The 24,667-nt window shown below is 38.3% G+C and overlaps 1 protein-coding gene across 1 annotated transcript in view; it reads left to right on the forward strand.

Moving 5' to 3' along the window:
* Positions 1-18,609: 18,609 nt before the first annotated feature.
* Positions 18,610-24,667, forward strand: part of Pngl (N-glycanase Pngl) — a 37,636-nt gene continuing 31,578 nt past the window's right edge. Inside the window, exon 1 of the mRNA XM_090386015.1 lies at positions 18,610-18,854. Coding sequence (XP_090242141.1) covers positions 18,615-18,854 — 240 coding nt within the window. The 5' untranslated portion in view covers positions 18,610-18,614. The remainder of the gene's footprint in view (positions 18,855-24,667) is intronic.

A 24,667-nucleotide genomic window follows, 5' to 3' on the forward strand; every position in this document is an offset into this window, starting at 1 on the left:
AACTTAGCCACAAAGTGAAAAATCCCTTAAGAGTTCCTCACATCATTGATGGGATTTGAACCCAGGAATTGTCCCTTCAAGTGTGGGAAGGTTGGTGATTAACCACTGCTACCCACAAAGGTACTGTGCACTTGAACAGATATAATACAGTGAAACTTCTCCTAACGGACACCTCCCTTTAACGGACATCTCTCTACAACAGACATTTTCAAATTCCCCAACTCACCTCCATTGGTTTTAACGTGTTTGCAGCTTCTGTCTAGCGGACATTCTCTGTAACGGACACGGACAGGCAATCTGCACTATTTCGTTTAGATTAGCACTTAATTTGATCTCCCCATAACGGACAACGGGCGAGCTTACGGCCCTTTTTCTAGGAACGTTTCTTCCACGTATTGCCTCAATCGTGTGTTTTTTTTCAATTTCCAATTCTCTGAATTTTATCAAGGTTCTAAACCCTTTTTCAAGAATTGTGAAATCTGTGGGAGTAAATGAGTTCAAAGCTTCTGTGGGATGGCTAGACAAGTTCAAAACTCGGCATAAAATTTTTTTAAGGCACGTGTAAAACTTCTGATGAATTCGGTGTGTGCAGGGGCGGGAATATGGCCGGCCTTTCGTCTTTTCAGTTTCAGTTTTCAGTTTTGTTCAGTGTCGTGTGAAGTGCACAATGTCTTCTCGTAAACATTTAACTTTAAAAGATAAAGTCGAACTCATTAATGCGTATAATCGGCAAAAAAATAGTGTTCGCAATCTCGCTGCAAAATTCAAAATCGGGAAGACGCAGGTAAGTGACATCCTAAAGGGAAAAAAGTGAACTGCTCAAACAATTTTGGCAACACGGAAATGATCAGGTTCAAAAATCATTCCCGAAAACTGTTGGACTTCAAATTGACAATGTTACGTGTGAGTGGTTTTGTCGCGAACGTGCTAAAAAAATTCCCATTAATGGGCCTATTATTAGGGAAAAGGCTTTGGAGGTTGTGAAATCTGTGGGAGTAAATGAGTTCAAAGCTTCTGTGGGATGGCTAGACAAGTTCAAAACTCGGCATAAAATTTCTTGGAAAACCGTAAGTGGTGAAGGTGGATCTATTGATACTGGGGTTGTAACAGAGTGGACCGTCCAATTGGAAGATTTATGTCATGATTTTGAAGCTAAAGATATTTACAACTGTGACGAGACAGGGTTGATTTTTAAAGCTCTTCCTGAAAAAACAATGAGTCTAAAAAACAAAAAGTGCCAGGGCGGAAAAATTTCTAAGGAACGCTTGACTGTACTATTGTGTACAAATATGCTGGGAGACTTTGAACAACCTCTTGTTATAGGAAAACCACAAAATCCTCGTTGTTTCAAGGGCATAAAGTTGAATCTTTTGAATGTTGACTGGAAGTCTAATAAAAAAGTGTGGATGACACGAGATATCATGAGCGAATGGATAAGTCACTTTAACCAAAACATGATTCGTCAAAACAGAAAAATTATTCTTTTCATGGATAATGCTGCATCTCACCCGCACATTGAACTGTCCAACATTCAAATCGTTTTTCTGCCACCAAACACATCTGCAGAGTGTCAGCCCTTGGATCAAGGGATAATAAAAAATTTTAAACTTCACTACAGAAAACGTGTTTTAAGACATCTCATTGCAAACATGAACGATGTAACATGTGCGAGTGACCTTTCAAAGAAAATCAGCATCCTAGATGCGATTCAATGGATTTCCTCTTCAGTAAACGTAATTAGAAAACAAACTGTCATGAACTGTTTTGTAAAGTCTGGCTTCTCAAACGCAAAAATTGAAGTTGTGAATAGCAATATGGAGTACCAAGAAGAACAAGAACTTCAACATCTATTGATAATGTATGATACTTCCGCTACAAGTGACCCTAGCTACAAAGATCTAGACTCGAACCTCACTACAGAAGATGGTGCTCTAGATATCAACGACATTATCATTGATATTTTTCAAGAAGTTCCTCATGAGGATGAAGAAATGGAAGGAGGTCATTCTGTCGAAGAACATATTAACGACGAACCACCGATGAAAATAGAAGAGGCGCTCATACAAATCAATCGTTTAAAAATGTTTTTCGCCGCTGAAGAAGATACTGGAGGACTTTCGATGGTTTTTTCACTCCAAACAAATGTTGAAAACAAAATTATCAGCCGGAAGAAGGTGCAGAAGAAAATAAGTGATTACTGTATGTATTTTTCTTAAGATAAAGTCATAATATTCATAGCACAATTATATGTATATTATTTACAAAAATATTGTGCAAAATCTGTATATAATTTAATTTAATTTTACATTAAACGTTTAATGATTGTTCTTTCTTTCTTTTTTTTTTTTTTTTTTTTTCTCCCTCCCTCAGACTTCTTGTTAGTGGACACTTCTCTCTAACAGACACATTTTCGTTCCCATGGCCGTCCGTTAAAGGGAAGTTTCACTGTAATAGTGCTGCAATATGGCCTAAGATGGCAATATGCCTAAAAGCTAATAACAAGAGCTGTTTTCATTGGGTGGGAAGCTAGACACCATGTGTGTCTGGCCTCCCACCAATGAAAACATAAAAAATCGAAAATGTTTTTAAGAGTTTTTTTTAAAAATAGCTTACATTTTAAGAAAAAAATGTCATACTTTTGTGATGTCACTTTTTGTATCAGAGTTAATAGACGTTAAAAAATATAAAAAAAAAATTTATCAACTACTGAGTACTTGACACTCAGGATGAAGGGTCCATAGTCACAAATGGTCGTTAGTGTAGTATCTCAAATAGAGAGCTTTATGGTAACTAAAAAAGTTTTCTAGTACCCTGGCTTGGTCTAAAACTAAGGAACTAACGAAAATGTTGTCTATTTGAGTCTTTCCAGTTGTTGTGAATGACAAGGGTGGGCGAAGCAACTCAGATTTCTTCCTGGAGAAGTGATTAAAGTAGTCTTGAGGGAGAAGTGACTGGCAGGTGAGGGCTGTGCAAGACTCCACGCAGGCGCCTTCCCACCACTGCTGCCTCAACACTGGCTCTCTGAGTACCTCCTTGCAATAAAAAATTGGTTTTTTAATTTTAACACAAAAAGTAAATGATAGATTTCATTCGGAATAGTTTTCCCATGATAAGCATCGAATAAAGCATATCTAATGTGATTTTTAAATTTTTATCTCCATTAGCGATGGAAATAGGGGGGGGGACATGAAATTTACTCATTTTCCTGTCTGGGGCCACCATTTTTAATTTTAAAAATATTTTAAAATTATATTTTAAACCTACTCGTTGAGTTCTTTCCAGCGGTCTATAATAAGCTATAGGTTGTTGACAACATTTTTGGCCCCCCTATATTTATCCCCCCCATTTCTCAGACAAATTTTGTTAACATGATGGGTTTGTACATCATGTGGGCATTATGTTGGCCCACATGATGTACAAACCCATGCAAATTTCAAGTCAGTAGGTTGAGTGGTTCCAGGGATTCAATGCTGTGACGGACGGACGGACAGACAAACAACCGAGTGACATTATAAGATTCCTTCGTTAGACTACAGACCCTAAAAATATGAAATTTTTGATGATTTAAAGCATACCGATTCTCATATTCTGTAGGAAGATAGTGCCAGTTTCTAGAGTTGAAAATCTAGAGACTGAAAATATTACATTGAAAATATTAATGATCATAACAACGTAATAATGTACATAATCAATATGGTAAAGATAATATCTACAAAGTACATATTATAACATACTTATTATCAGCATTGGTGTCATTAAAATTTTGGAGTTTTTAATAAACAATGAGCAGTTATTCCACATATGTAAACTTAAGTGTATAATGGATTCAAAATATCATACTGAGAGGACAGGAGCAAATGATCCAAGAAATCAAGCTTATAAAGCATCAGTACAAAAAAAAAAAAAAAAAAAAGTTTCCACATCACCTCTTCATCCTCTCCAATAATTTGTCTAGTTCTTTTTATTTTTTTATTTTTTTTATGAAAACCCCAAACACGAAAGGTATCAAAACCTATAGTACTTAGTACCATGCATGGGTTGAAGGAGAAGTATGGGGGGGGGGGGGAGTTCTGCCTTGAATTTATTCAAACTTCCCACTTCCTCAACAATGGATGGACGTTTGTTCCAGAAATCAATCATCCACTGACTAAAGGCAAACTTCCACACATCTATTCCGCAACTATTCATCCTAAATTTGAATTTATGTCTCCTCATGTATAGTTTGAGCATGAGGAAGAATACCATCAGCACCGAGCTTGCTCAATCCAGTCAAAAACTCAAACAAATCACTTCACAAGTGCCTAGTCTTTAGACACTGAAATTTGCAGAACTGAGGCCTTTCTTGGTAAGACCACCATTTTGTTCCCTTCAAAAATCTCATTGCCCTTCTCTATACTTGTTCCAGCAGATCCACATCCTTCCTAAAATGAGTCATCTAGACCTGTATACAGTCCCAAGACGCATCCTAACAATTGCCGTATACAATGGGATAATCACCTTCTTATCTCTGCTAGTAAAGTTTCTGTATACCACTGACAAAACCCCATAAGCTGTCCTGGCAGCCTGTCTGCACTGCTCAGAGAATTTCATATCTGATTGCACAAATACCTCCAGATCTTTTTTGTTTTCCACTAGGCCGAGTTTAGTACCACCAGTTGATATATTAATATGGGATCGCTGCTACACACATGCAGTACCTTGCATTTTTACATGTTAAACTTCGACTGCTATTTCTCAGTACATCTGACCAATTTTTCTAGATCTTATTGCAGTAGCTTACCTTGGTTACTCTTATTTAAGGAACTTATAACCCATAAGTTTAACTACGTAAGTAGTGTTAAGGCATCGTTTGATTTTATCTCATATTGTGGCTACCTTCACAACGAGATACCATGTGTTGCACTACTTTGAATAAACAACACTTTTCTAATAGAGTAGACTATTGTTATTTATTCTCAGTGGGCACCACCACCCAGACGGCACCGTTTCAGAGCTTGTTGGCTCACTCATCGGTGGGCAGTATATTATATACATCAGTATCAAAAGCCTTCCTGAAATCCACATATACAATATCAAAATAATGTTTGCATCCATTTCCTTTCTTACTGCATCATATTAGCTATTTTGTTTGGTCAGACAAGATTGCCCCTTAACAAATCCATGCTGTGATTTCAGTATAATTGCATTCCTGTCTAGATGGTTCTGCATTACTTCTCTAACCAATGACTCCATTATTTTTCCTGGAACAGAAGTTAAGCTAACAGGTCTGTAATTACTCATGTTACCTTTTGATCCTCTTTTTCAAATTGGGGATACATTTCCACATTCCTCTCAGTTATCATAAAATCATTTAACTCCCTGTTAGTGTTTGATAAACTTTTACCGTCCTCTTTCCTAAAGAATTCCTCATATGACAATGTAGATGAAAAATACCTATTCAGTTTGTCAGTAACTTCACCGAGACTACTGTTATTTATTCTCAGTGGGCACAGAAATTTTAATAAACCAAATTGCACCCAAACCACAGACAGCAAGGAGACAAATGTGATTCAGCCCCTTCTTTCTACTGTAAATATAATTAAAGAAGTCTTTGCATTCTTTGCCAAAGACTTCTCATAAGCTGCTTTAGTTTACAAAAACTTAGACAAGTTTGACATCTCTTTTGAAGAGATGGTGTTAGGTTCTCTACGAAGGCTCGCTCATCTGTGGCATCACACCACATCATTACGATGTTCCCCAGGCTCTTCAAGCATGGAGTTCAGTGTTGGCATTCGAGGTGAGCGGACGCACTTAGTCAGGGCTCCTCAGTTTAGTGGTTTACTTTTGGATAGTGCTTTTAAATATTTGATTTATGTAGATATTGTTGGATTATTTTGTTATAGGTTTTCCTGTAACAGTTTGATTTTAATAATATTATAGATATAATTTTTTAAAGTTAACTTTCATTGATATTTATTTAATTTTATAATGGTAGTTACGAGATCTGCCTTAAACACGTCACAGGGTATCGTCACTCACACGAAAATAGCCGATGGCGATTTACGCGTGAGTAATGATTTAATCCATTGTGGAACCTGTGGAATGTTTTCAAGGTCGACCTGGTAACTAATCCTATCTCATCTGGGGATTCTTTTCTTTGTGATCGATGTAAGGAGTGCACCGATCTTAAATTACAATTTGGTGCACTGATGAAACAATTTGAGTCCCTGAAAAAACGGGTGCTTGCCCTCGAGAATAATGCATCTGGGAGCTCGTCAGGGACTCAAGACTCCAGCAATCTACCAAGTGATGCACACCCGATTCGAGCCTCAAAACAGAAAAACCAAGAGCAAACTACTCTGGTTAAAAAGGACATTGTTTTATTAGGAGACTCCATTGTCAGGGAAACGGGGAATGTTTTTTGTAATAAGGATAGGTGGAGTAGAAATAGGGTATGTCTGCCGGGAGCAACTATTGATGATGTCACCAACAGATTGTCAGATTTTAAAGGGGGTAAAGAGAATATTATTATTCATGTGGGGACTAATGATATTAAACGTACAAGATCTGACGATTTGTTGGAAAAATACAGGACCATGCTGAGGAAATGTCGTGAGCTAGGCAATAATGTCTATGTGTCTGCAATTCTGCCCAGACACGATAGGAGGGATTATATGTTAAGAGCCTTGTGAATTAACTCAAGACTTGAAGGAATCTGCAAGGCTTTAGGGGGGAAATTTCTATTAGCATGGCCCACACTTGTAGGTAGAAGGAATTTGTTTTGTAGAGATGGGATACACTTAAACAAAGGTGGTGCAAAAGTTTTTGCCAGTATTATTGAGGATACCTTAAAGGTTCAGGGAAACTGCTAGTTAGGGGTGATGTGGGTAATACTGACACGCATTTATCTGATAATATTGGTCAAAGTAACTCTTGCACATGCCTTAAGAGTTCTTATCTGTTACCCCAACTGGACGTATTATCTAGATGTTCTGGGTGCAGAAATGTTTCATGTGAGCGGGTAGCTAATATCAGGGAAGAGAGCCTAAAAAACTTCAAGGGTTGTTAAATATACAAGAACAGTAAATCTTAATTGTTTATACAGTAATGTTAGAAGTGTCGTCAATAAAATGAGCGAATTCGAACTGCTGGTTAAAACAAGTAACGCGGACATAATAGGGCTTACAGAGACGTGGTACCACCCGGAAATTGGGGATGATGAGTTTAAGTACGGCTTGTATAATGTATTTAGGAAGGATAGGGTAGATAGAAGGGGTGGTGGGGTAATGCTTCTTATCAGAAGCAGCCTGAGTGCGACGATAGCTTTCCCGGATTCAGACATTTCACATGCTAGTATAGAGTCTGTATGGTGTGAGATAGTTGGAAACAAAGGTATAATGTGAGTAAGAGTAATCTACAGACCAGGTGATTGTGAAGATTATGACAAAAGCCTCTACATGCAAATGGAATGGGCAAGTAAGCATCAATGCCTTATTATGGGTGATTTCAATTTGCCTCTAATTGATTGAAGTAAATGGGAAGGAAACTCGACATGGGGAATAAAATTTTTAAATCAACTAGATAACTGTTATTTGTATCAACATGTCAGGGAAAGTACTAGAGAAAAGAATATCCTAGACCTCATCATCACACATGAATCAGATGACATAACAGGGCTGACAGCAGAGGAACCAGTAGCAGGAAGTGATCACGGAGTTCTACGGTGGATGATGACGAGAGAGGTAGCAGAAGTAAAAGGCAAAGGAATGGGTTTTAATTTCAGAAAAGGAAATTACGATGCCTTAAGGTACTACATGGCCTCTATTAACTGGGTAGATATTGTGCAGAAAATGAATACATTTGAACTGTGGTACACTTTTAAAACATTAATCACAGATGCCTTGAATGCGTATATACCATTAAAAAAATACTCTACGAGGAGGGTTCCAAGTTGGATGAATAGTGAAGTTGCCACATTACTTGAGCAGAAAAAGGTGGCATGGAAAGGTTACAAAGCAATAAAAAGTACTGAAGCCTATAACACTACAAGGTGATGTGTAATAGAGCCACAGAAAAGAAAGGTTCGACAGGCAAAGGCAGTTTATGAGAAATCACTAGCAAACAGAGCAAAGAGGGGGGATAAAGAATTATTCACATGTATAAATGCCAAGAAGAGCAGGACAAACCAGATCGGACCTTTACATAAGGAAAAGGGGATAGTATTAAATACACCAACTGCCGTTGGAGATGAACTCAGCAGTTATTTTGCATCGATATTTACAAATGAAAAGCCTTTTGTGGCAATGAGAAATTGTGGGAGCGAAGTTAAAAAATATGTAATTAATGATATTGAAATTTCGCAAGATTATTTAATGAAAAAACTTTCGAGCCTACAGACCAGTAAGGCTCCTGGAGTTGATGGAATATACCCTATAATCTTAAGGGAGGCGGCAAGCGAGTGCATTGAACCATTGAGGCTAATTATGCGAGCATCACTGGACTCTGGGGAGATTCCCTTGGATTGGAAAAGTGCAAATGTATCTCCCATACATAAGGGTGGCTCTAAAATCATGGAGGCAATGATCAAGGGTGGAATTCAGGATCATTTGGATCGAATTGAAATTCTCAAGGATACTCAGCATGGTTTTGTAAAGGGAAAATCATGTTTAACAAATCTGGTTAGCTATTTCGAAAGGGTCACTCACGAGCTGGATTTAGGGAATAATTTCGACATTGTTTATTTAGATTTCAGCAAAGCTTTTGACTCAGTCCCACATGAGTGGTTGCTTTATAAGCTGGAACAGGTTGGAATCACTGGGAAAATCCTTAGATGGATAGAAGGATGGCTTCAGGGCAAGAGGCAGAGGGTTGTGATAAATAGCTATTCCTCAGATTGGGTTGATGTAAGAAGTGGGGTTCCCCAAGGATCAGTATTAGGACCACTGTTGTTTTTAATTTTCATAAACGACATTGATGAAGGGGATAGAGGGCGTGATGTCTAAATTTGCAGATGATGTTAAAATCGGTAGAGTAGTTAATGATCACTGTCAAGCTGAGCTTCTTCAGAGAGACCTAGATAGACTCCAGGAATGGTCAGAAAAATGGCAGCTATGCTTTAATCCAACAAAGCATAAGGTATTACACCTGGGAAACAGTAATCCCAAAATAACTTATTCACTTGGTGGAGTTCAACTAAACCCAGTACTGGAGGAAAGGGGACTTGGGTGTTACGATACGGTCAGACATGAAATTCTCTGAGCATTGTAAACAGGTTGCAAGGAAGGCCCATGGTGTCCTATCGATGATCTATCGAACTTTTGCAAGTAGAGATAGGGACGTGATAATCCCATTATATAAGGCTTATGTTAGACCACACTTGGAATACTGTGTTCAAGTATGGAGACCGCACCTAAAGAAAGACATCGAGCTTCTTGAAAGGGTGCAAAGACGGGTAACTCGCCTGGTGAGATCGGCAAAAGGGCGTCCTTATGAAGAAAGACTTCGAATATGTGGGTTGCAGAGTTTGGAAACTAGACGCCTTAGAGGAGATTTGATTGAGGTGTTTAAGGCTCAGAGAGGCATTAGTAAAATGAATGAGGACAAAATTTTCAAGATTATAAATGATGCTAGAACTAGGGGACATAAATTCAAGTTACGGGGGGGGGGAATGTTTAGATTGGACTGCAGGAAGTTTTATTTTAGCCAGCGAGTTATAAATTAGTGGAATAAGTTGCCTTCATGGGTGGTAGAGGCCGACAGTTTGGGGAAATTCAAAGGTCATCTGGATAGTACTTTCAGGTAAGGGAAGCGCATAGGATGATAGGTTTAATTTCCTTTTTTTTTTATTAATTATTATTATTTATTTATTATTTTTTTTTTTTTTGTTGTTATCATTGTTTTGTTCGAATTTTTTTTTTTTTTTTTTGGCTGGTGCAGCATAAGCCATAGGCTTTCTTGCACCATGCGGCCATTACTAATACTAATAATGTCCCATGACAGAATTTTCCTGGGCTGTAGTGCTTACCAAGTCAGACCTTTCACAGTGCTAACAAAGTGTGTCTTATGTCTTGACTTTGGGCATACATCACAGCATTGCACCCACTCCTCTCCTACATGTGGACACTGTGCCCACGGTGGACATATGCTTGCTGAATGCTCACACAGGGATGAAAGCCTTTGCTGTGCTAATTGCAAAAGAAGGAAGAAAGAGCATGCCACTTGGTTGGAGATGCGGTCTGCCCAGAATATCTAAGAGCCCTAGACCTGGCAACACTAAGGACTGCTGATGGATGAACCTGTCCCAACCGTCCTTCAGCAACAGTCAGACAATGATAGGCCACCACAACCACTCCCAATAGATTCAGCCTCAGCAAACTCTAGGAACAAGAATCCCTTTACAAAACTTAGAATAATGCAAATAAATGGTCACAGGTCTCGGGCAGTTGCTGACAAAATTAGAAGGGCAGCAGAAGAATATGCAATAGACATAATCTGCATCCAAGAGCCCTATGCTTCCAGAACTCTGATGTCCAACAGTGCTGAGATTATGGGATACTCCATATATACAAAAGTCATCCAACGTACCATAAAGGACCCAAAATCCTGTATTGTGGTGCTTAATAGAAATCTTGATGTGCTGGTGATCCATGGATTATGCACAAAATTTGCAACCTATATTCAGATAATCTTCTACTCACACTCATTCTGTCTAATATCCCTATATATTGAAGAGTCACTCCATTATATTGAGCACACATTGGACCTTCTTGGCTCTAAAGCTATCGTCATCACCTCGGATGTTAATGCGAAATCCCCACTCTGGCACTCCCTGGCTTCAGACCCTCAAGAACTTCTCCTGGAAGACTTGATCCTGTCTAGGAATCTTACCATCTACAATCAGCCCAGCCAGCTAACAAGCTTCTGCAGCCCATTAGGTCAGTCCAACATTAACATTACATCAACTGTTGATGATCCTGCTCAGGTAGCTAACAAACTAAATGAATATTTTGCATCAACATTCACACATGAGGAGTTATTCGGCGAGGGGAATGCCAGAGGTGTATTCAACTCTGGCAGTAAGCTAGAGAATCTTGTAATAACTGAGAGTAAAGTGGAGGAGAAATTGTTGAAGATAAACACAAGAAAGGCACCTGGAGTGGATGGGATCTATCCAGTTATATTAAAGGAGGCAGCAAAGGAAGTAAGCAAACCCTTAGCCATAATTATGAGAGCTTCCTTGGACTCAGGAGAGGTACCCACAGACTGGAGATGTGCAAATGTGACCCCAATTCACAAAGGAGGATCAAAGGCTGACACAAGTAACTATAGACCTGTGAGTTTAACTTCTGTTCCAGGAAAATAAATGGAGGCACTGGTTAAAGAAGCACTGCAGGATCATCTATACAAGACTTCAGTTATAGCTCGGACACAGCATGGTTTTGTTAAGGGGAAGTCTTGCCCGACCAATTTGATTGGATACTATGATGCAGTCACAAAACAACTGGATGCAGGGAATAACTTTGATATTATATACTTGGATCTTAGAATGGCTTTTGATACTGTTGCACATGGAAGACTGCTGCACAAATTGGAGCAGTGTGGCATTGGAGGCAAATTGCTGCTATGGATAAAGGGGTGGTTGAGGGGGAGAAGACAGAGTGGTAATCAATGGACACTGCTCATCGTGGACTAATGTTATTAGTGGAGTCCCTCAGGATTCAGTGTTGGATCCATTATTGTTTTCGGTATTTATAAATGATATTGATAATGGTATATCAAGCTTAATGTCCAAGTTTGCAGACAATACAAAGGTTGGCAGGGTTGTCAAGGACACTACTGACACTATGCTGCTGCAACAGGATCTGGAAAGGTTGAGCAGATGGGCTGAGAGGTGGCAAATGAAGTTTAACATTCACAAATGTAAAGTACTACATATGGGAAACAGCAATCCCAGAGCAACGTATCAACTCTGTGGTACTACACTGACAGTAGTAGAGAATGAAAAGGACCTGGGGGTAATTGTGCAGGCAAATATGAAGTTCTCTGAGCAGTGCAGACGGGCTGCAAGAGTAGCTCATGGTGTCTTGTCAATGATATACAGGAAGTTTTCTAGCAGGGATAAGGAGGTGATTATTCCCTTGAATAAGGCAATGGTCAGGCCACACCTAGAGTACTGTATACAGGTCTGGAGGCCTCATTTCAAGAAGGATGTAGAGTTGCTGGATTGAGTACAGAGAAGGGCAACAAGATTAGTGAATGGAACAAAGGGGTACTCTTACGAAGAAAGGCTTAAGTTTTGCAAATTACAGTGTCTGGAGACTAGGCACCAGCGAGGTGATCTGATAGAGGTGTATAAAGCCTTGAATGGTTTGAGCATGCTTAATGCTGATGGGATTCTTCCTCTTGCTCAGAGTAATCACCTGAGAGGGCATAAATTCAAATTGAGGAAAGACAGATGTAGGATAGAAGTGCGGAAATTTGCCTTTAGCCAGCGGGTAGTTGGTTGGTTGGTGGAACAGACTTCCATCCCTTGTCATGGAAGTTGATAGCCTAAATAAATTTAAGGCTCAGCTGGATAGGTATTTCAAACGAACGAAGGGGTGAAGTGGAAGTGGGTTGTTTTTTTTTTTTTTTTTTGGCTGATGCTGCATAAGCTTGCTTTCTTGCATCATATGCCTCTACTAATGCTAATGCATGTTGCTATCTTGTATGCATTTAAATTAAGCCATATTTGTTTTATTAATAAAATATATTTATTTGATATCACAGTTCAGAAAATGTATTTAGAAGTTTCAAAGACATTATTGGTATTAGTAGTAGCAAATCATGCAAGAAATCAAGCTTATATAAATATAAGCTTGTTATATTACCTGTCAATCTCCTCCAATAATTTGTCTAGTCCTTCCATGAATTTATTCAGACTACCCACTTCCACAACAACAGATAAAAGTTTGTTCCAACAATCACCACTTGCTGGCTGAAGGGAAACTTCTGCACATCTATCCTACAACCATCCTTCCTCAAATTCAATTTATGCCTCCTCACATGTGTAGTCTGAGCAAGAGGAAGAAAGATGTAAGTACTGAGCTTGTTCATTCATAGCATTCAACACCTCAATCAAATTGCCTTGCAGGTATTTAGTCTCCAGATGCTGCAGTTTGCAGAACTGAAGCTTTTCTTGGAAGACTATCCTTCTGTTCCCCTCACTAATCTCATTGCTTTTCTATGCACCTTTCAGACCTGTATGCAGTACTCAAAATGCAGCTTAATCATTGCCTTGTACTATGGAATAATCACCTCCTTATCCCTGTTAGGAAAATTCCTCTGTATATCATTGACAAAAACCCATGAGTCTGGCTTGGCAGCCTGTACTGATCGGAGATCTTCATATCTGACTGCACAATTACCCAGGTCTTTTTCATTTTCCACTGATTTGAGTGTAGTACTGCATAGTTGGTATGTTAATCTGGGATTACTGCTACCCAAATGGCAGTACCTTGCATATTTCATTGTTAAACTGCAACTGCCACTTTTCAGCCAGTCTTCCAAATTTTTCTAGATCTTATTGATGTATCTTACCTTCATTACCGTCATTAACCACCCTGACGATACAACCTTTATACCATCTGCAAACTTAGACATTAAGCCTAATATACTGTCATCAATATTATTAAAAAATATAGAAAACAACAATGGTCACAGCACCGAACCCTGGGGACTCCACTAATAATATTAGTCCATAAGGAGCAGTATCCATTGATGACCACTCTTGTCTTCTCCCTTCAACCATCCCTTTATTCATGGCAGTAAGTAACTTGTCATTAATGACACACTGCTTCAATTTATACACATTCTTGTATGTGCAACAGTATCAAAAGCTTTCCTGAAGTCTAAGTATATGATGTCAAAATTATATTATATTTGCATCTAGATGCAAATTATATTTGCATCCTTGGTTACTGCATCATTGTATCCAATCAGCTTGGCCAGACAAGATTGTCCATTAAATCCATGCTATGACCAGTATAATTGCATTCATGTTTAGGGAGTCCAACATTATTCCTTAACCAGTGACTCCATTATTTTCCCTGGAACAGAAGCTAAATTAACAAGTGTGTCATTACTCATATCACCTTTTGATCCTCTCAGCCTTTGTGAATTGGAGATATATTTACACATCTCCAGTCCACAGGGACCTCCACCGAGCTGAAGGCACGTATCACAGATGTTCTCATAATTGTGGCAATGGGTGTGCTTACCTCCCTTGCTGCTTTCCTAATATAATTGATAGATCCTATCCACCTTTTTATGTTTAGCTTCAACAATTTCTCTTTCATTTCTTCCCAATTATCACAAAATTATTTAGCTCTCTGATAAATTTTTGGCATCCCCTTCCCCTAAAGAATTCCTCATATATGAATGTAGATGCAAAATAGCTATTTATTTTGTCGGCAACCTTACCAGGATCATCAACAGCTAAACCATCGACAAGTGAACCAATGTAATTCCTTCTATTGTTAATATAAGTAAAGTCTTTGCATTCTTTGTCAGAGGCTTCTCATAATCTGCCCTAGCTTGCCTAACCCTCCTCTGTGACTTGATTACAGAGTATTTTATATATCCATAGGTTTCTGTATCACCTAATAATTTATATGCACCCCATGTTTTTCTTTCCCAAGTCTCATCAATTCATGTGATTTATCAGGCAGAATCCTTTGAGATCTAAGCCTTGACACTATTTCTTAGTTGGTAAAAAAAGCCTAGTAGCTCTATGATTACTTCCCCAAATGTATGTAAGGTGAGTTATGACTCTTACCAAAGCAAAAGTCCCCTTCCCTTTACCCTTGACAGTAAATCTTTATTCCCATCCTGGCAAGTTGCCAGGATGGGAATAAAGGAATTAATGTAATTATGTCTTTAAGTAATTCCCAAATCAGTACACTGTGATCACTGCCACCTAGTAGGTCTTTTACATTCAGATTCTTAATGCATGAAGAATTTCTCCTGATAATCAGATCACGAGTATTGCTTCTTCTTGTTGCCTCACTCTCTCTCCCTATATTTCTGTAGAAAACAATCATCCAATAAATACACAAAAGTCTTGCTAATGCGTGAATTACAACTTCCAGTCAATGTCTGAAAAGTTAAAATCCTCCATTTTAAGACATTCTGATTTACTGACCCACTCTATTTCTCTGTATAGTTGTGTGTGTGTGTTATACTCATCACAGTCATTAGGCATATTACACACCTACTCTCATTTTCATGTTCTTATATCACACAGGACTGACACAACATTGCACTAGCCACCCATGTCAATGGGATGCACTGCCCTATTTTTAATAAGCTTCTTAAGAGCATTATGTCTGCCTCCTGTCACGTTGACCTTTTTATACATATTGTACTTCCCATGTTAAAATTCTTCATCCCATATTTCTTAGTGACACAGCATCTCCAATATTCCTACAATGTCTACATTTGCTGACTTAATCAGTATTTGAAATCCATCAAATTTATTTACTATGCTCCCCTAGCATTAGTATACATGCATGCACCTGTTGTTACTCTTGGTTATTACCATAACAAAGCCCATGTTTACTTGTTTGACGATGACCCACAGCAGCACTGGAAATCTCTGACATCTTGCTTTCCAGATTGCTGCATTTTCCATTAAGAGCAGCGCAAAAAAATTGCTTTCGTCTCTGCCTGTGACTCTAGTAATCTATTAGTCTGTGTATCCTCCCAAACTAGCAGTTTTACAACCTACCTAACACCGCCTCTATAGCATCAGCAAATATCCTTCCACCCTTTTCCATTTGTGTATCCCATTCTTATAAAACAGTCTTCCTGTAACAAGTACAGACCATGTTATGAAAAATTCTACTCATGAGCCTGGCACAGTCTCTCCAGAGTCTAACTGATTGATAGGGTTAGCAGCACGTTCTCCCTCCTACCATGTCTTGGCAGAATTGCAGACACTTTCAAATTTAATCCTAACTCACAACCTTTTCCCGACATTGCTTTGTACATGTTTCTATCTAGTCCTATCATTTTTGTAAGACTCCATTTAATCAGTATTAGTATTAGTAATGGCCGCATGGTGCAAGAAAGCCTATGGCTTATGCTGCACCAGCCAAAAAAAAAAAAAAAAAAACTCCGAATAAAACAATGATAAAAAAATAAAATAAATAATAATAATTAATAAAAGAAAAGGAAATTGAACCTATCATCCTATACGCTTCCCTGACCCAAAGGTACTATCCAGATGACCTTTGAATTTCCCCAAACTGTCAGCCTCTACCACCCATGGTTTTTTTTTTTTTTTTATGAAAACCCAAAACACGAAAGGTATCAAAACCTATAGCACTTAGTACCGTGCATGGATTGAAGGAGAAGTATGGGGGGAGGGATGCCGGAAACTTTGCTCTAGAGACTAAACATGGGTTTCACCACTTCAAGCCTCCAATAAGCAAAGTGGTGGTATTTCACCGGTTGATGAAAAGTCATCTACCACCTAGGCAACTTATTCCAATAATTTATAACTCTCTGGCTAAAATAAAACTTCCTGCAGTCCAATCTAAACATTTCCCCCCGTAACTTGAATTTATGTCCCCTAGTTCTAGCATCAGTTATAATCTTGAAAATTTCATCCTCATTCATTTTATTGATGCCTCTCAGAGCCTTAAACACTTCAATCAAATCTCCTCTAAGGTGTCTAGTTTCCAAACTCTGCAACTCACATATTCGAAGTCTTTCTTCATAAGGACGCCCTTTTGCCGATCTCACCAGGCGAGTTACCCATCTTTGCACCCTTTCAAGAAGCTCAATGTCTTTCTTTAGACATCGTTCATCCTGTTATTCTAATGTTATTTAATCATAAGCAGAACATAAAAACATTCAAAAATTTTTTATTTAACATTGCAACTGTCCCATACAGTAAACAATAAGGCATTTATCCACTTTGTGTATGATATTTTGTGATGCTCATGTGCCAGTGGTTGGAGATTACTTCTGTTTCAATAGAGAACAGATAGTACAAAGTGAACTCAGAGGATTTGTTTTTTACTTCTCTATATTGAAGATGTTTTTTGAGACTGACAGATAAATTTTATAAAAAAGCATTTAGATGTTATGAAAAAACATCCAAATGAAAGAATGAAAGGGACTTGGGGGTGGTTGTGCAGGCAGATATGAAGTTCTCTGAGCAGTGCAGACGGGCTGCAAGAGTAGCTCATGGAGTATTGTCAATGATATACAGGAATTTTTCCAGCAGGGATAAGGAGGTGATTATTCCCTTGTATAAGGCAATGGTCAGGCCACACCTAGAGTACTGTATACAGGTCTGGAGGCCTCATTTCAAGAAGGATGTAGAGCTGCTGGAACGAGTACAAAGAAGGGCAACAAGATTAGTGAATGGAACAAAGGGGTGCTCTTACGAAGAAAGGCTTAAGTTTTGCAAATTACAGTGTCTGGAGACTAGGCACCAGCGAGGTGATCTGATAGAGGTGTATAAAGCCTTGAATGGTTTGAGCATGCTCAATGCTGATGAGATTCTTCCTCTAGCTCAGAATAATCACCTGAGAGGGCATAAATTCAAATTGAGGAAAGACAGATGTAGGATAGACGTGCGGAAATTTGCCTTTAGCCAGCGGGTGGTTGGTTGGTGGAACAGACTTCCATCCCTTGTAGTGGAGGTTGATAGCCTAAATAAGTTTAAGGCTCAGCTGGACAGGTATTTTGAACGAACAGAGGGGTGAAGTGGAAGTGGGTTTTTTTTTTTTTTTTTTTGGCTGATGCTGCATAAGCTTGCTTTCTTGCATCAATTAGCAACTAAGGCTCACATCTGGTGAGTTTGGGCTTGGCACACCCAGGGTCCTGAGCTGGATATCATCATTCTTCCCTCTCTTGGTGATTCCTTTTTACTTCTGACTCTTGTTTTCTCTCTCTCTCTCTCTCTCTCTCTCTCGCTCAGGGTTATTCAGAAATTTTTTTTTGGCTGGTGCAGCATAAGCCTCAGGTTTCCTTGCACCACATGGCTAGTAGTAATAATAATAATAATAATAATAATAAACATTATTAAATAAATAACCATTTCAGTCAGGATTATAATTTTTATTTTTATTTTTTACAAATAATGTTTTTTCATTGATCAGTGCAGAATTTCAGTAAATGATCTTTACTGAAATTATTCATTATCAGCCATGGTAATGAGATATTTCAATTTTTTTATATATTAAAGTAATTACTACTGTTTAACATTTTCAATGAAGGTTATAGTATGAATTACCAGCGGGGAAAAAATTCAGTGAGGAACACTGCATTCGAGCTGTGCTATGTGCTTCTAAAATGTGAGTGTAAGACTTGCTAACAACAGCCACAATGGCTCCCTTAGAGTTAGAAATTTTTTGTGAAAATAATCAATAACAATATGAAGATGATTTTATTTTTAGTCTGTAATATTTTTGAGTAATAAAAAAGCCTGATTCAAAAATAATCAGGTTTATAAGTATTTAATAAATAGTTATAAATGCAATATTTATAAGTATTTATTTATAAATACTTATAAATATATATATATTTTTTCAGTATTAACCAATATATGTATCTATATATGTTTCTTTTTCAGTGCCTTCAAAATGGCAAAGTCAAGACAGAGCGAAAATATGGATTATCAATGTATATCTGACCTCCAGAAATATAATTCAGAGGAAGTCTTTCTAGAGATCTCTCAACTTTTGCTTCATTGTTGTGATGACTTGATACAAAATACAACAAATTCTAGATACAGTTCTCTTCTGGTAGCGGGTGACATTATACAGAAATTCTTGCCAGTTAGTGGTGCTATGGAATGTTTATATAGTTTAGGCTACAAAGAGGTAATTGTCCTAAGTTTATTTTTTTTGCCTTTTTATGGTTTAATCAGTGTGTAAATTAATAAAAGGAAAATGATTAACAATACAAATCAATGAAATTTATGTTGTTAATCAGTTCAGTTGTTTTACTGTACCTCTTACCCCCCCCCCCCATCAACCTCTGAGCACATATATTTCCTTCATCTCAGTGACTGGGTCAAAATGTTCTTAAACTTGTGCCGGTGTAGAGTTAGGTATTGTGATGAGGAGTTTTACTGCATGCTGCTTTTGAAGTAGTTGCCAACTTGTTCTGCCAATGGAAATACTTTGGCTGTTGTTAGCTAATTTGGGTGGAGATGGGTAGAATTTCTCCTGCAAATCATTCTGGGGTTTTTAGCCAAAAGTAGTTGATGCACTAAAAAACTCCGAAATTAGGAGCTGTTTCATTTGAACAACATAACTAACCGGCAGCAACTAAATCTGTTGAGTTTGGACACACAGAAGAACAGGCACGGCATAGCCTGTTGAAAAAAACTCTGACAAAGAGTTGTTGTTGTTTAATGGTTTTAAGACACAAGGACATCAATGGCCAAGATGTGTCTTCCCAAGTTTTTAATGTAAATCAAACATTTTTTTCAGATTTGTTTATCAAATCTGATTTGCCGAATAAAATTAAACAATTCGTCTATATTCGCAGAATTGTCCAAGATCTGTTGAAGGGTAACTGGTTTCTGGTTATTGTATGAACTCTGAAAATAAAGGGATCTGGGATTTCTGAATCGAGGGCATACCAAAAGAATGTGTTTTACTGAAAGCTGAACTTGGCATTGAACACAGAGTGGGGGATTTTTGTTTGTCAATAGATGAAAATGAGTAAGATGAGTATGGCCAATTCTCAGTCTGGCAAGTATTACTTCTTCTCTGCGACTGTCTCTGATGCTGGAGTTCCATATTTCTGGATTAGGTTTTATTTCCTGTAGTTTATTGTTGACTTCATTTTTCCATATTTGGGCCCATTCATTTTCATTTTCTCTAATAATGATTGGACTAAAATCAGTGTGTGGGACTATGCTTGTTCTGTTTGGCAGTTCTGATGCTGACTTAGCTGCAATGTCTGCTTTTTCATTGCCTTCTATTCCGCAGTGTCCTGGGATCCAGCAAAAAGTTATTTCAGAGTGTTTCTTTTGACAGAGGTTGATTAGAAAATCAATTTCTTGTAGGAGAGGATGACGAGAATGTCGTTTGCCTTGTATGGCTGAAATAGCACTGAGTGAATCCGAGTATATTAAAACAGAGAGGGACGACTGCTGATATATTTCACTTAATGCAAGCTGTATAGCATACAGTTCTGCAGATAGAATTCTGCACTCAACTGGAAGAGATTTTGAAATTACATGCGAAGGGAACATGGCTGCTGCTGCACCTACATGTGACTGGGTCTTAGATCCATCCGTATAGATTATGAGTTTTCCATGTGTTGTGAAGTATAGTTGGCATGCAACTGTCGGATATTACATAGTGGAATGGTATTTTTTGGCCACTGAGCGAAGTAAAGATCAATGTTTATATGATGTCTATTCCATGGAGGTAAAGGCATATTTGAACTTTCCGCAATTTTATTGAGATCGAGTTTCCACTTTTTTATTACTTCTTGAAGACGAATCCCAGCAGGTCTGGGTTCACTAGGCCTGGATTCATAAAGTGTTGGCCATAAAGGTTGGTTGAGGTATACCCAACAGGGATGAGTTGGAAAGCTTCTTATTTTGGCAGCATATTGGCAGAGTAGGTGTTGCCTTCTAAGATAAAGCGGAGGGTCGTGTGCTTCTATATACAATATATAGGCACTAGGCACCTACAGTTCTGTAGGTGCCTAGTGCCGATCGAAGGGCACTGTGTTGAATGGTGTTCACAGACCGTAAGATGCTGTTTTTAGCTGATGCATATACTATAGCTCCATAGTCTAATCGTGACCGGGTTAGAGCACGATATAAATTCAGCAATGACTGTCTGTCAGCACCCCAAGATGTTGAGGATACTGCACGAAGGATGTTTAGTTTCTGGAGACACGTAGTTCATAGATAGGTTACATGTTTACGAAAATTTAATTTGGTGTCTAAATTCAGACCCAATAATCTTATGGAATCTGTCATTGGTATTTCTCTGCCTTTCAGTTTTAATACAGGTTCCGGATGAAGCGATCGTAATTTACAGAAGTGTATTGCTGCTGTTTTCCCCTCAGTTAATTGATAGCCGTTGCATCATATAAAGTTTCAATTTTGTTTATTGCTATCTGTAGTTGTCTTTCAATGGTAGCCATGTTCGATGATTGACAGGAAATAGCAAGATCATCTGCATACATATAAAACTTCTACTGTGGCTGGGAGGTCTCTTATAATGCTATTGGTACGTAACACAAAGAGTATGGCACTTAAAATTGATCCCCGAGGTACTCCTTCTTCTTGTGTGTGAATTTTGGACAGCTCATTCTGGAACCTTACTTGAAAGGTCCTGAGGTGAAGAAAATTCTGAATGAATCTAGGCAGGTTACCTCTCAGTCCAAGTTTGTATAAGTCTTGGAGGATTCCATATCTCCAGGTTGTATCGAATGCTTTGGTAATATCGAAAGTTATCATTACCATATGCTGTTTTTTAAGAAAAGCATTTCGAATGTGAGAGCTTCAACCTTGATGTGGACATCAGTTGTACACCTGTTACGGCGGAAACCAAATTGATGGCATGATATAGCATCTTGATCTTCAACAATACAGGCAAGTCTCTTGTGAACCATCTTTTCTATTATCTTTCCTAAACAGCTGGTCAAAGATATAGGACGATAACTATTGGGGGAGGAAGCATCTTTCCCGGGTTTCGCTATGGCTACCACAACTGACTGTTGCCATGTATCAGGGTAAACATTTTCCTCAAAGATTCTATTGTAAAATTTCAGTAGTATAGATTTTGAGTTTGAGTTTAGGTGGCAAAGCATTATGTAGAAAATGCCATCTGGTCCAGCAGAACTATTTCTAGAATTCTGGAGAGCTTCGTTGAGTTCATTCATAGTGAACGGAAGGTTATAAGAATAAGATTGTTTTGTAACAAAGTTAATTTTATATTTTTCCACGGACATTTTTTTGCGTCTAAACGAGTCTTCATAAGATTGAGATGATGAAGTGACTGCAAATGTTTCTGCTAAAGCCTCTGCAATATCAGTTGGAGAAGAAATATCCATTCCTTTCCAGGACAGGATTGGGGCTTTGGTTTGTTGACACTTTCCACTGAGGATACGGATCTTTCTCCAAATTATTCTGGGGTCAGTGTTTCTGCAGATGGTAGAACTGAATCGAATCCACACATCCTGTTTAGCTTTTCTACGAATTCGACGTGCTTCAGCTTTCAGCCGTTTATAGTTTATAAGGTTATCCATTGTAGCATTTCGGCGAAAAATGTTCCAAGCTTTGTTTTGTTTTCTTTTGGCAAGATAGCAATCCCTTGTCCACCAACAATTATACCTTTGTTTCGTAAGGTTAACTTTCGGTATTGCGCTGGCAGCAGCTCCAAGTAGTTCTTCTACTATATGTCTAGTGGCATTATTAATAGATTCAGCAAGAATAAAATGGTTATTAAATTGCACTGTTTTCGAAAACATATCCCAGTTAGCTCGGTGAAAATTCCACGTAATTCTTTGGTTAGATGTATAGTTTGTATCCATCTGTATTTTGCAAATTATAGGAAAGTGATCACTGTTGTGAAGGTCAGTTAATACTGTCCAATCAAAGCTAGGATAGATGGACGTGGAACATATGGACAGATCCAGAGCAGAACTAGAACCTGTAGGCAAGTGGATGTAAGTATGCACACCGGTATTCAGTAATGTTAAGTGATGGTTATCGAGTACAGTTTCGATCATCCTCCCTCTACGATCTATGTTCGAGGAACCCCACAAAGGATGATGAGCATTTAGATCACCTAGAAAGCATACAGGTTGGAGCAGTTGATTAAGTAAATTGTCAAGTTCTGCAATGGAACATGAAACGTTTGGTGGAATATAAATGGAGATAAGAGTGAGATTAATTCCAAGAACAATACGAATGGCTACTGCTTCTAGATTAGTGGAAAGCTGAACGGGTTTCGATGGTACATTACTACAAACTAATATTGCTATTCCTCCTCTTGCTGGAGACTCAGAACATCTGTCACTTTTATATAGTGTATACCGTGAGAAGTATGGGGTATAATTTGGTGATAAATAAGTTTCCTGTAGACAAATACATGCAGAATCATGCTGGTGCATTAAGTATTTTAATTCGTCAAGATTGCTTCTTAGTCCTCTACAATTCCATTGAATAATTTTCTGCATTACTTGGGTTTAGGTTAGGTGGATTGATCTGATCGTTTGTTTTTCCCTCGATCCTGTTTATATTTCTCTCGTTTTGAAAAGACTGGGCGAGTAATATCCATCTCATCATCATCATGAAGCAGGAGAACAGCATCCTCATTATCTACCTTCTCATCGATTTCCATAGTTCGTTCAGTTGGTTTATTTTGTGTACGATGAGCATCTTTCTCCTTTAATAATGTGCCTGAGTTGGGAACGTCTTGTTGTGGCTTGGATGGCTTTGTATTAGTAAAATTTGATGGACTCTTTGTCTTTGTTGCTGTCAGTGTCTCACCATCTGCAAGGATGGATCTAGCCCATTGATTAAGAGATAATTTAGGAGGAATAGTAATATAAATCTGTGTAGAAAATTCTTTAGTGTTTTTGACTGCATTGGAATATGTTTTGGCAGGCATCACATTTAATATTTGTTTCCGTGCCTCTTGGTAGGATACATTTTTCTCTACCTTGTACTTCATTATTTTCTTTCCCATTTTCCATAATTCGCAAGTTCTAGAATATGCGGGGTGAGTACCATGGCAATTGGGACACTTTGGCGTTGCTGCTGTACATTCAGTTTGGGAATGGTCTGATGAGCCACACAGGGGACAGATTGTCCTACCTTGGCATGCTGTTTGAGAATGACCATACTTCTGGCATTTAAAGCATCTAAGTGGATTTGGAATATAAGGTCGGATCTTACAGGAAAGGTAGCCAGCTTTTACTGATTCTGGGAGATTCGGACTGCTGAAGGTAAGGATAACATTTCTTGTGGGTGTAAGGACACCATCTTGTTTGGTCATAATTCTCTTAGCACTGACAACACGTTGTGCTTTAAGTTCTTCGGCAATTTCTTCCTCAGAAACATTAAGGAGGTCCCATTCCGAGATGACTCCCTTTGAGGTGTTTAAAGTTCTGTGCAGGGTTACCTAAATGGGAAGGCCTCCGAAGGTCGTTTGCTTCAGGAGTTGTCTAGAATGACTGGGATGGAAGTCTCTATAAGAAGATCTCCTGAGTGAAGGCATTTGACGATTTTGGGAGTACCTGCTACAGCCTCTATGCTTTTCTGCACAAGAAATGGCGATAAGCTACTAAGAGGTTTCGTTGATAACGAGTGTAAAATTAAGAAAGCAGGTAGGCCATGTGAAGAATCATCTTTTTTGATTTTTTTTTGCTTGAGATGACTCAAGTTCATGCGAGCACGTAGGCTCTACAGTCGGTGATATTAATGGATCCATAATTGCTCCTTTTTGCCCTGAGTATTGGATTATACTCAGATTACCAGCCCCGCCACATGGAGGCAGGAGCGGTGCCACCAGTGACCAAGCGATATGAGATTAGTGGTTAGTTTTTTAGAGAAATTGGTTATATATATATATATATATATATATATAAAAGAAAGGTGTCTTTCCTTCCTTGATACGAAGCTTAGTTCTTTATTTAGAAAAAGCCAAAATTAAAT

The sequence above is a fragment of the Mastigoproctus giganteus genome, chromosome 12 (assembly GCF_048544385.1).
Source record: "Mastigoproctus giganteus isolate SK-2022 chromosome 12, ASM4854438v1, whole genome shotgun sequence".
NCBI classification, from domain to species: domain Eukaryota; kingdom Metazoa; phylum Arthropoda; class Arachnida; order Uropygi; family Thelyphonidae; genus Mastigoproctus; species Mastigoproctus giganteus.